At 37.0% G+C, this 13,316-nt stretch overlaps 1 protein-coding gene across 1 annotated transcript in view; it reads left to right on the top strand.

Moving 5' to 3' along the window:
• PI4KA (phosphatidylinositol 4-kinase, catalytic, alpha) overlaps window positions 1–13,316 on the top strand; it is a 56,493-nt gene that overhangs the window by 5,354 nt on the left and 37,823 nt on the right. The window contains exons 7-18 of the mRNA XM_009997668.1: window positions 856–1,004; window positions 1,545–1,610; window positions 2,303–2,399; window positions 2,647–2,838; window positions 3,181–3,281; window positions 4,006–4,135; window positions 5,148–5,280; window positions 5,975–6,070; window positions 6,791–6,974; window positions 7,733–7,836; window positions 8,669–8,837; window positions 12,453–12,503. Coding sequence (XP_009995970.1) covers window positions 856–1,004; window positions 1,545–1,610; window positions 2,303–2,399; window positions 2,647–2,838; window positions 3,181–3,281; window positions 4,006–4,135; window positions 5,148–5,280; window positions 5,975–6,070; window positions 6,791–6,974; window positions 7,733–7,836; window positions 8,669–8,837; window positions 12,453–12,503 — 1,472 coding nt within the window. The remainder of the gene's footprint in view (window positions 1–855; window positions 1,005–1,544; window positions 1,611–2,302; window positions 2,400–2,646; window positions 2,839–3,180; window positions 3,282–4,005; window positions 4,136–5,147; window positions 5,281–5,974; window positions 6,071–6,790; window positions 6,975–7,732; window positions 7,837–8,668; window positions 8,838–12,452; window positions 12,504–13,316) is intronic.

Below are 13,316 nucleotides of genomic sequence, written 5' to 3'. Positions count from 1 at the left end.
TGCTGATCTAGCCTATACTTCAATTTTATGGTCTTCATGTTTTGAAATAAAAAAAGGCTGTGGGTTAGAGAGAGGCTGTGGTAGTAGAACAAAAATAATCTTAAAACTATAGGTGGATAGTGGACAACTTTGTAATAATTTTGGAATAATTGTGTCTCTTGCAGAGTTACAACTCTGATCAGGATTTTACTTCGAATACTAACTTCTACCCGATATTTCAGCTTTGTATTTGTATTATTTGAAATAATATTGTTTGTGATAGTCTTCACTTTCTGAAGAAGATGAGTAATTACTTTATTTTCATTCTAGCCAAGGCTGATGGTTTAGAAAAAAGACCTGAAAACTTTTTCTTTGTTTTGGCAATGAATAGTTCTTCTTGAAAGCCTATTAATCACAAGAACATTATTGCAGCACAGGCGGCTGAGTTCTTAAAAAAGGTAGAAGTGTAATTTCTAAAGTGAAAACAGTGCCAAAAGCTGTAGGCTTAGCAAGTTGTTGGCTTAACATAGTTTTTGAGTCTGGAAAATAATTTGATTTCTCTTTACCTTCAAATTGCAGTAGTGAATTGGTGCCTTCTCTAAGATAAAAGCTGTGCCATGTGTTCGTATGATTTAAGGCAGGGAAAGCCTTGTTAAGGTAGTTTTGATTTAGTCTGTTCTTTGCACCTCTGTCCTCTTTGAACAAAATGGCATTTACAAATGTTTTCAGGTAAATGCACCCCAGTGCCTCACGTGCCTCATGGTAGCTTATGATAGTACCTGTGTTGGAAATAACTCTTCAGTGCCTAACTATAAAACAAACCTTATGCATCCCCTCTCTCCCTTAACTTTTATTTCTCTTGTTTTTTCTGATTAGGTTCATATCTTCCTGATGGGAGTGCACTGGATCCTGATTATTATTTCTCTACAATCAGCTCCAGCTTCTCAGTTTCTCCCCTCTTCAACGGCATTAACAATAAGGAGTTTAACATCCCACTAGAAATGCTCCGTCAACTGTTGAACATGGTATGTGATGGGTTCTTGTGAAAGCTGCAGTGTGATTGCATTCTAGATATTCATGCTAGAAGTAGATGCAATTCAAATTGAAGCTTTTAGAATTGCAAGTAAAATTATTATGTCTTTCTAGCTTTGTGTAATGTTATTTTAATGGCATGTAATATCATGTTTCAATGGTATTCCTAAAAAGCTCTCATATGAAACATGAAGAATTTGGAAAATCAGATAGTTTGCATAACGTACTTCTTGAATAGAATGTTGTTTTTTGCTGTGAGAGTGGGACTTCTTAGACCTTTTTCCAGTTAATGGGAATTCATGCAGGTTGGAGAAACTACTGGCCCTGTCTGCTTCCAGCACCAGCTATTTTGGAACTGCACACACAGGCTCAGATATATTTGTCTTGTTGCAGTCAGAGATTCTTTTAGCCTTAATTTCACCTGACACTTTGCAATCAAATGACTTGTGTTCTCTATGCATGGGCAAGATTGTATTGTCTTCCTATCTAGAACCACCAGCAGGAAATACCCTTTTTTATTTTAACCTCCTTAGGTAAAGCAGATCGTTGGAGATTCTCTGCTAAAGACTTTAGATGCAGTTTTAGCTGAAGTTGCAGAGGTATGTTTTCTTTTCTAATGTACCTTTTCTAATGAGCTGAATAATTTTTTCTTTACTTAATATTTGGCAAATTAACTTTTTGCATATGTGAAGTGTGCCTTCTGTTTGCAAAGCAATACTGGTTTCCTGTTAGAACTGTTCTTTCAGTGGTTTAAATCTAGCCTTGGACTGTGTAAAGATGGGGGTTAAAGGGGAAGTCTTTTGCAGTAGTATAAAGGAAATATATATTCTCTTAAATTAACTATTCTCTTACTTTAGCTCTGTTACCCTGCTGAATTGCAGCATTGGTTGCCTAAAAGTGGTTTACTGTATATTAAGGTCTTTATTGCATGTTACAGTAACTTTGTCTTTTTTTCACATAGGGAAAATGTGTTGGTTGTTTTTCTGGTGTGGAAGTGACTGCAGCTCTTTCAGCTGTCATTTCTACAAGTTTAATAGACTTAGTTTGACCCTTTCAGAGGTGGCATATTCTTCTGTAGTTTCACTTTTTGCTACCTCTGTATTTAACGCGCTGTATGGCTGTGTTTTTCCTTTTGGTGAAAGTAAGGGGAGAGAAACTGTGAGGTTACTTCTGCTTCAGGATTTAAATGCTTGTTTATATTGTGGAGGAAAACAATTATGTGACTGGGATAAGATTTATTTATCCATAAAATGGACAATATGTGTTTGAATCTGCTTCTTTTCTCTTTCAGATGGGTGCTAATACAGATCTGTATTATAAAACGTTCAGTGACCCTCTTTATCTTGCTCAGTTTAAAATGCTGAGAGATACATTATACTATATGAAAGGTACAGTATTTGTATTTAATTCAATTTTTCCTTCATTATGTTTAAGATCCAAAGTGTTGTCAGCATTGTTTTGGGTGCTTCAACCTAGGGATTTGCATTTCCTGGGAGCTCCATGTCTTCTGTAAAATCTGTATTTTGAAATATTTTCATATAAAAAAGATGCTATGGAATTGGAAAAAAAAAAATTATTCAGAGCACCAAAAAAGAATTAATAGATGACGTTTTAATTGTCTGCTTATTTCTTTAGACCTTCCAAACTCATTTGTGAAAGAAATCCATGATTTTGTGCTAGAGCAATTCAACAGCAGTCAGTCAGAGCTTCAGAAAATCCTTCACGATGTGGATCGACTGCACCACGAGCTGAGTCCTCTAAAACTGCGTTGTCAGGCTAATGCTGCTTGTGTGGATCTCATGGTGTGGGCTGTGAAAGATGAGCAAGGTAAAAAATGCTTTTCAGTCTCTGGAATGTCTGTCTCTTTCTTTTTTATTATTTTAAGTTGTAGAAGTATTTACATGGTCTCTGAGCAGAGATGCTGCTTAGAGAAATATAAAATAAGTTGAAGTGGACTACCCTTTGCTGTTAGAATACAGGAGTAAAACAATCATCAAAAAGTTTTTTAATTACTTGGCAGCACTTAATTTGTGAGGAATTGTAGTATGAGGAGAGTGAAGCTGATAAATTTTCTATGTTCTTTTAGAAATTCCAGTAAGCATTGGGTTGTCTGTGGCCTAATAACAAATCTGATGAACATAAATTTTTCTGTTGGATTTTTTGTATAAGGTGCAGAAAACCTGTGCATCAAGTTATCAGAGAAGCTGCAGTCTAAAACCTCAAGCAAAGTCATCATTGCTCACTTGCCACTGCTAATTTGCTGTTTGCAGGTCTGTCTCTACAGTTTTTGACATCACTATATCAGTGAGAGAGTTCGTGGAGTCTTGCAGGTTGCTACAGTAACACTTTTTATCTGCTGTTTGTGTTACTTTACAGCAATGTAAAGTGTTGGCATTTTAGAGGTGTGGTGTGGAAACTAGAACTGCAGTAGAGCAGGGCTTTCCAAATTTTCTTAGTTCAACTACTTCTTCAAGAATAATATTGATGAGATTTTTTTTTAACCAGTATTTAATTTAAAAAATATTTAGTTTCTTAAACCATTGCATAAACAGTTAGAATACTCGGACTGGCAGATCACTGAGTTTTAAGACTAAGACTTGATTATTCTAGTTTTTGTCTTCTTATTGGTCTTACAAATCTGTAAGATTTGTCTTACAAGTCAATTTTCCACCACATAGTAAATTAAAAGGATTTGCTATATGTTGAAATTTGTCCAGTAACTTTATTTTTAGAGAGTGCAGTTTATTTAAGGTAACTCCTATGAAATCATTCAGGAAGAGAGCAGCAAGGATTGACTGGCATGATGCACTCTGGGATAACCCAAAAGAATTAGAAGCTTGAAATGTCTTAATCTTCCATTAAAATGGAATCCCTCAGAACTGTGTATGGTTTGTTTTGGTTAGGGTTGTTTTGTATTGAGCTGTAGTTGCAAGCTCACTGTTGAAATAAAAATTGTGCTGTTGTATTTGAAAGTTGTTTCTTTTTCTTTTTTAGGGACTAGGCCGTTTGTGTGAGAGGTTCCCTGTTGTGGTTCATTCTGTCAATCCATCCTTGAGAGACTTTCTTGTGATACCTTCCCCAGTGCTTGTGAAACTTTACAAGTATCATAGCCAATATCACACAGGTAAAGGAAAAAAGGTTGTGTTCCAGAGGATATGCTAGTGGTTGTTTTCCAGCCTGTATGGATTTTTTTTTATGCTTTTGGGTATTTTGGTGTTGTAGGGGGAAATGTACTTGTGTTTGTGATGTTTTTGGAGGTAGAGAGGAGGAATGCAAATCAAATTCTGGCAGAAGTGTATCTAAGGACAAGCAGTATATTTAGAAGTACACGTTATCCTAGCAGCAGTATTGCTGTGCCTGTTCTGCTGAAAGAGGGATAGTCTTCTCACCAGCACTTTTGTCCTGAGTGGGATCACCAGCTGCAGTGTGACATGGTGGTATTGAAGGTTGTGTTGTGTGTGTCAACCTCCTGCATTCAATTCAGAGCAGTTTGCTTGTGGCTTTGTCCACATGGGCCTTCAAAAATCTCCAAGGACAGAGATTCCACTGTCTGAGCCAATGCATAATTATCCTCATAATGTGTGGAGGGAGGAAATCTAATACCCAGTTGGAATCTCCTGTGTCTCATCCTCACAAAGCCATGTACTTGGTAACCTACTTTGTTTTGGCAGCCATTAGGTCTGTCCAAAGCTGCCTCTTCTGAACATAGCTGAACAAGTCTGTATTGCTCAGACTCTCCATGCAGGTCCTGTGCTCCAGCCCCATGCCCATCTTGATGGCATTTGTTAGTGTTTTTGTTGTTTCTAAGTTGTAATACCAAGTTACGGTTTCCAAAAAGAAAATGTTCAATTTAAATCACTTGCTAATGTAGAAGCGGTATTTTAATGCTATAGCAGAAGAGTTGAAAAGAGAACCAAAGGTGACTACATTTAGGAATATGTGTTCAGTAGTAGTTAAATGCAGTAATATCTTGCACAGCTAGTGACAACGCATGCACTTCCAAAGTTCTTCAGTTCAACTGTGAAATGTAAAGTAAACTGGTTTGCACTTGCTTATTAGATACTTCTTTTTCTGCCTGAGTGCTCTGATCTTGGGCAAAAAGGTATTTTAAATGGTACTGATTTCTGTCTTCTCAGTAGGTGGTAATGACATAAAAATCAGTGTAACCAACGAGCATTCAGAGTCCACTCTAAATGTAATGCCTGGCAAGAAAAGTCAACCATCCATGTACGAGCAGCTGCGTGACATTGCCATAGACAATATCTGCAGGTAAGAGAGATGCTTGCAGCATGTTGGAACACGTGTTTTATTTTCCTAGCAGAAAAGTGTGACTGTTCAAAAGGTGCTGCTCTGTGCTGCTGTAAAAACTTTTTGACTTTTTTGATCCTGACATAATTTTCTTTCAGGCATCTCTTGGTTCTGTTCATGTCCTAATTGTAAGATAATTCAATCTTGTCCTGGTTTGAGCCAGGATGAAACCAATTTTCCTAGTTTTGTGTCCCACGTGTAATTCCTGCTAGTCACTGTTTTGATACTCAGCAGGGTTTTTGCTTTCTGTTCAGATTGTCATATTGAGTGAGCCTTCCTGTAACAGAAGGTTTATTATGCTCTCGGATGTGGGCAGTGTCAAGATTATTCCCTCCTAGACAGCTAGAGTGCTGGAGGAAGGGCAATAGTTGATGACTAAGAGACAAGGGATCAAAGTTTCTAAAGGAATGGATTTTGACCTTACCTAATTGCATATCCCCATCTTTATTGTTGCTGGAGAAGCAGAAGTAGAAACTCTGCTCATTTAAAAAAATACTTCTGCAGCTTTTCTAGGCAATCAGTTCTTACACTCCGCTATGAAGTTTTTTCCCATGTACCTGGTGTGCACTCACAGTAGCAAAGTGAAACGTTTTTTTAATGCTTTTTTTTTTTCCTGTGGCTGTTTTAGCAAGTGTTCTGTTCCTTGTTATTCCAGGTGCTTGAAAGCTGGCTTGACTATAGACTCGGTGATTGTTGAAGCCTTTCTTGCCAGTTTATCTAACCGTCTGTACATCTCTCAAGAGAGTGATAAGTAAGTTGTCAGTTATCAAAGCAGTTTTTCCTTCACTCAGTGTGAGGATTTTTCTAAGACAGAAGTATGGGCAGCATTATTTTAGAATTGTCTCTGAGGTTAGTGAGATTTCATGTGGAATCAAGATCTTCCCATGAAAATCTTTGCAAAGCTGAGCCCTTATTTTCATGCCTAGAGGTACGGATTAATTTTTATCTTATTGAATCAGCAAATCTTTGTCAGTATTAGCCAATTTTGAGTCCTAGATTGAGTGATACTCTCTCTGCTTTATCCTTCAGGCTTCAGCTATCTTTTATGGCTGACCTCAGCTTGCCACTTGTGGTGTTTGACTTTCCTCACTTTTAAAACACTTGCCAACCAAGAAACCTCCAAGGATTGGTCCTAGAGTTGGTCTGACTGTCATGTCTTAATGTTTTGCAGTTCACTGTTACCAGTTATCACTGTTGTTTCTAGATTAGTTTGCTCATGAATTTGTGTGGGTTTCTTGGATGGTGTTTCTGGGCATCTTTTGTTTTTTGTTTTGAAAATCATCTTGTGCAAGTGTATCTCTAATGTCAATGTTGAGAGTAGATGGGTATATAGAGTGGCAATATTAAAGCTCTTCATGATTATATTTAATATATGAACTGTTTCTTACATGAAAAGTAACCATGCTTAGAGCTCTTGATAACTGTTGAACAGTTACATGATTAGTTTTGGGTTTCTGTGTTTTTCTAACAGAGAAGCTCATCTGATTCCTGACCACACAATTCGTGCTCTAGGGCACATTGCAGTAGCACTGAGGGACACCCCAAAAATGATGGAACCCATTCTACAGATCTTACAGCAGAAGTTTTGCCAGCCACCTTCTCATCTTGATGTGCTCATCATTGATCAGCTGGGCTGCTTGGTTATCACTGGAAATGTAAGGAAAGAATTGGCCAAGAGAATGTCAGTTCATGATTCCTTTCTTTTAGTTAAAAGGAAACATTTTTTAAACTGCATTTGCAAATGTTTTTTAAGGTTGTTCTTTTCTTCACCACAGGCATGGGCTTGTACATTCTTCGTGTCTATGTGACACCAGAAAACAAAAGTTAGTAATGTGTAAAATGCTGTCCCTGCAAAGATTACTCCCCACAGAAAATAAGAGTAGTGTTTTTTTTATAAACAACAACAAAACAAGATAGAAAACCCCACCAAACTCAGTGTTTTGAAAAGTTAGTAAGAAGTTTATAAATGTGGCCTAAGTCCTAAATAGGAGCACAGTGTCTCTTTTTTAATATCAGTAATTAATTTTCAGTATCTTTTAGGATTGTACATTTAAAAGTATAGATTGCCTTCTTCAGTCATACAGGAATTAACTGCCTTACCTTTTCAGAATGGAGTTTGTGCCTCTGAGAGAGCAATTAATTGCCAGAACTCAGAAGTCTGAAAAAAATTTTCCATCAGGAAGCTGGAGTTAAGGAACTTAATAAATTTTGTGAAACTGAGCAATTAAAATCACTAATAAAAGCAATTCCACCATGTGCTTCATAGAAGTTGAGACTGTTGCTCAAGCTATGACTAGGTATCTACCTGAAGAACTTTGTGATACTTGGAGTATTTTGCAGGGTTGTTATGTAGAGAAATTGTATTCAATAAGCTATACTTATTCTGATTTGTTTGTTTTTTCTTTTTCTAAAGCAATATATTTACCAGGAGGTGTGGAATCTGTTTCAGCAAATCAGTGTCAAAGCAAGCTCAGTTGTTTACTCTGCCACAAAAGACTATAAGGATCATGGATATAGGTAACACTTGGCTGTGGCCCTTAAATGTATGAATACTATATCAAATACCCTTTAGGCTACATAAGGGTAATGAAAATAAAATCAGGGTAATACATTTTCACTTTTTCCCTGTATATGTTTTATAACAAAATTATAAACAGTACTGTTCTTTTTTTTTTACGTTAAAGAATACACTTTATCTGTAAGAATACACTGTTATCTGTAGCTAGAGTAACTCTTAGCCTAGAAAACCTAAGGAAGGGTTTTGTGTTTGTTGGGTTTGTTTGTTTTGAACAGTGTCCCAGTAGTTGTTAGGGATTAAATGCAAACCATGAACCATTTAGTTTTTCATATATAAGTATGCATTTTAGTCTCTGTTATAATTAAAGATTATTACTTGTTGATAGTTGGGGTAGGCTGGGTATCTTTTAATGTAGTATGTGAGTAAATGAGGGTATTTGTGTCAATATGTTTGAACATGCTGTCTGACCCAGTGCAACCTCACCTTTAACAATTCATACTAGTTTTGATTCTTCTGCTCAAGAGCTTTCCCAATCCAGAGACACAGCTCATTGTTGCTTTCAGTCTGTAGCCATGTCTGCTACAGGAAAGTAATTTCCTTTTGGCCAGCACCATAAATGAAAGTTTACAAATAGGTTTTCACTTAGATACTTTGGTATTTCAACTATCAGTAAAGCAATGTACTACTATTCATAAAAACAAGCCCCCTCAAAAAGCCCCTAATGAACAAATAGTGGTCTTATTACAAGAGTTACTATCAGGATTATGAAGACAGTGCTGAAATTATAAGGCTTTGAGGAGTTGCTTATTTGTAACTGTTCTTTCTTCTCAGACACTGCTCATTAGCAGTCATTAATGCCCTCGCTAACATTGCTGCTAATATTCAAGGAGAACACCTTGTGGATGAACTGCTGATGAACTTGCTGGAACTGTTTGTTCAGCTTGGGCTAGAAGGAAAGAGAGCCAGTGAGAGAGCAAGTGAAAAAGGACCAGCACTGAAGGTAAGATACTCACTGGTTTTTAATTGCTTGCAACTTTGCATTGATCTGGATGGCACTGCTAAACATGGTCTTCTGTGTGTTCTTTAAACTAAACACAGACCCTTAACATGCAGAGAAAATCAAGTTTCCTTAAACATAGGAATGTGTTCTGATCCTGGAATTTGGGTGCATATCTATGGTGCCTTTCAAACACCTAATGAATCTGTCTAGTATCTAAGAAAGCAGTGTAATGCCTGTTGTTCAGCTGAGCCTGATTCTTTGTGAGGCTGAGTAAGCTGTCTGGAGTGTTGAGCTGTTAGAGGCAGAGCTGCAAAGACAAAAATGGAATGCTGACTACTGAACTCCTCTTAATAATTCATAAAGTGCCTTTAAATGTGACAGAATTCTAATTTTAGTAGTCACAGGATCATAGGAAAACTAAGCTTGGAAGGGACCTCAAGAAATCATCTACTCCCACCTCCAGCTTGAAGTAGTCAGCTTATGTCATCCTGATGAATCCTGAATTGCTGTTATGAGGGAGTGCATTTTTTTTTTTTCCCAAGATCTAAGTTGATGCAGGGCTATCTGTCTAGGCTTAGAATGGAAACAGTGCAGTAAACTGAAAAGTATAGATTTAATAATAATTCTGATCTTTAAGAGTGCTTTATTCAGAGAGCAAGTGTATTCAATAACTTTACCTAAGAAAGAGGAGACTTCTCTCTTAGATTAATTTGTATGATAAGAATACTTTGCAGAAGAGTATCTTTTGAGTGGCTTTGCTTTGAAATAGGTTTCTTTTTAAATGCAATTTTCTATTGTGATTTGTAGAACTTAATACATACTGGCCTTTAAATGTCTATAAGAAGGTTGGGAGAGGAATATCTTGAAATGCTAAATTCATTTCTGCAGGAGCACTTTATATCTAATTAGTTTATTCACTCAGATCTCTTATTTTTTGTATGTGAAGACTTTTTTCACCTCACTCAATATTGGCTTTTCTTATTTCAATAAAGCATCCAGAGTACTTGACTTGCCTATTCTATTTAAGAAGCAAACAAAAATGTCTTTCCCACAATACCTTTCTCTCATCTTTGCTGTAAAATATACGCATAAACAAGCTGTTAACCTTGACTTTTGCTCTTGAGATATATATTACCATTTGAAAAGCAAAATGTCATTGCTTTCTACTCATCAAAAATCAGAGCCTCCAGTTATGTTCCTTGCTAGTGTTCAGTCAAATGCTGCAACTTCTTGGCATTCATGCACTGCCTTAGGATAACTTGTAGAAACTCACTGTGCTTGACAGTGATTTTATATTAAAAATGTACTTTTTTGTTTCAATAATTCAAATGTATTCATACTGGAATGTTAAGGTTTTCTTGGAGATACTGTTTCCCTGCTTTTTAGGGCAGATAGGTAACACTTCCTTTTGAAATAGGCACATTTTCCTAGTACTGAGGGGAACAATGTTTTTTTTCTTTTTAACATTTTTTCCCCCTCCTATGCGTGCTACAGTTTAATAGCACTAAGTTCTTTATTTATCCTTTTTATGGGATGGGTGGGCTCTTGGTAAATCTCTCTGAATAAAGAAGATAGATCTTTGAAGATAGACTGCATGTAGTCAGGGATGCCAATTCTTCTCTTAAAAGGGGACTAAGACATGTCTAGAATCCCCTTTTCAGGAAGTGTGTGGTGGAAAATTTCTCTCCACAGATTTCATAGATTCTCTTAACCACAGATAAATGAGCTGAAACGGTGAAAAACATTTTGTAAACATTGCTCTAAAGTGACACTTCTAAATTAGTTTCCACCCTCCTCCTTTCAGGGATATTTTTCCACTGTTTCAGTGTTGGAATCACTATGGGAGACAAACTACTGCCCTGACTTAAAGCTGCCTGCAAACAGAAAAATACGTGATTGATTTAACATGGATTTGAGCTAGGAGGCACTGTTTCTTTATTATGAAGATACTGATAGCAGTTTTCACTAGAACACTCTTTACTTAATGTACAGTAAAAGTTAAGAAAGATGTTCTGAAGACTGAGTTACTCCATTTTCAAGAAGAGAGAAAGTAGGTACAACACTGCACATGCTGTGCTCCCAAACAGAAGCAGTTGTTTACTTTGATAGTTTGCCTATGTTCTCTGTTTTTCAGCATACTATTTTATGGACTTAAATTTGCTTGCCTAACCAGTAAAATGCTTCAGTGACTTATTTGTTCTGTTTTAAACCAGATTTTTCAACCATGCAAAAGTGGCTTCTTTTTTTATTTTTACTCTTGCTGATAGTTAATGGGGATGGAAATAATTGCATCTTCTGCATCCTCAGTGCCATATGTTATTATAAAGAGGCTGATACTCCATTTTTGCTACAAAAATGCTAGTAGAAAAGTGGAGTTTCTACAGTTGGTAGAACTCTACCTCTTGGTGTCATATGCTGGGTTCTTGTTATCTCAGTCTCCATTCTGACTCTGCAGCAGTTTGTCATCTGCAGACTGCCCTGATGCTAGCAAAAAAAAAATAGTGATTTTTTTTTTCCAGTTCCAGTTGTTCCTACCCCTTCAAGTGACTTGAATGCTGTTCTTCCCTTCAAAAATACTTAGGGGTACATCTTTTCTTTAGCTTTACCTTGGACTCTACAGAAAAAATAACTAAAATGTAATTGAGTTGGGTTGTATTCTCATTGTTGTATTTGAAGAGTATTTTGCTTTATTTCTCTCTTATTTTGAATTGCTTTCTTTTGACTTCTTCCATGCAAAGCTTGTTGTACCCTCTTAGCTGGTCTGCTTTCCTTCCTCCCTGTGGGACCAATGGTCTCTGTAACTGGTCTCTCTCTTGTAAGGAGGAAGCTGGAGAGTTCTCTCCCTCCAAGATCAAATATGGGGATATGGGAGGCAGGGAGAGACTTCAGAGAGGCCTTGTCTCTGATCATGGTATCTGTGCTATCACTGTTTGTCTTATCAGAGAAGGTGAGAGACAATGTGATGTGTGCAGTGAATGTTTTCAGTTTTTAAACACTGTTTTTGTCCAAGAGGAAACATGCTTGTAGAGACTGCCATTTAAAAAGTCCTCGTAAGTCAAAGGAAACAATGCATTTTCCTGTAGCTTCTTCTATTTCAATGGAAAAGGCTGCTCACTCTGCTGAAATAATTTCTTGAAAATGGTGTATTTTTATAGACTTGTTGTTTTTGGCCTCATTTGCTAGTAAAATTAGACTTGCAGTAAACATTTGACACTGGTCTGTGGCTGCCCACTCAATGTGAACATTTTTCTTGCAGTTGTTGGATGTCAGAGGAGATGTGGTATCAGTATTTCCCCCCTTCAGCTCAAGGCATGGTGTCTGACTTCCAAAACTAGAAGACCCTGTGCTGAAAGGGGAAAACATCCCTTCACTAGACTAGGAGGAGCCACCTGAACAGCTTTGTTGAGACTCCTGGGTGTGCCAAATCCTCTGGGTTTCTGGGGTCCTCTCTTCGCCACCTCGTGTATCTGTTGCAAAAGAGCAGGATTGTCGTTGGCAATGTATGTTTTCATTTGCACAGCCAGGATGAATGTTTGGTGCTTGAAATAGGTCTTGTAGCAGGTATTTTAGAAATGCTTTTGTATATACTTTGATAACTTACTTTTTCTTTTCCAGGCCTCCAGTAGCGCAGGGAATCTGGGTGTGCTTATCCCTGTAATTGCTGTGGTGAGTATCCAATGATTGGGTAGTTAAAAACAGAATTTTCCTCACACGTATCTAATGTCGGTGCTTTTTTATGGTCAGATGGCTTGATTAGCAACTACTGCAGAAGCATCCAAGGGAAATATGGTAGGATTGTAAAATAGTATTTCTTGCTGTAGGAGGGTGGACACGCTTGTGTAATAATGACATATCCCTTAAAATTAGTAATCTTTTGTGATTGAGAGTTTGATGCTAGTCATGAATTCAAGAAATGAATGAGCTAAATAATGTCACAGGGGGTACTGGAATAGTGTTTGGTGTGCATTGTAATAAACATCACGTATCTGAGAAAAGTGAAAAAATTTAATAGAAACAGAGTTTAAAATAAATCACAGTTTGACAGTACAGTGACTGTTTCTTAAAAGGGAAAAAAAATAGAATCATTGAGAAAGGAGGGAGCAGGGGGAGGAAGTGTCCTGTGTCTTCTGAAACTAGAATTGGCTGTCATACTGAAAGCATTTTAGGAAACGTGCAAGGACATTGATGTCTATTCCAGACTCATTTATTTTTATATGATCTGGTTTCGGTCTCAAATGACAACTTATTTTCTGCAGGAAAAAACATTTTTTAACAAAGTATAACTACTAGTTCAGTCCAAAATTGATGGGCAACCATTCTAGATCTCCAACAGAAAATTTAATACATCCAAGCTGGGTTTCCAGGTTAGTAGCATCAGTTGCCTAACTGCTGTAGTTTCTACAAAGAAACGTTGTGTCTAAAAGGTCCATAGACAAACCTAATGGTGAAAAAAAAGCAACTATGGTGACACTTGCTACC

Source organism: Chaetura pelagica, unplaced genomic scaffold (assembly GCF_000747805.2).
Source record: "Chaetura pelagica isolate M959 unplaced genomic scaffold, ChaPel_1.0 scaffold45, whole genome shotgun sequence".
In the NCBI taxonomy this organism is placed as follows: Eukaryota; Metazoa; Chordata; class Aves; order Apodiformes; family Apodidae; genus Chaetura; species Chaetura pelagica.
Note: the sequence above shows the minus strand (reverse complement) of the source record. Positions and strands in the feature narration are given on the sequence as shown.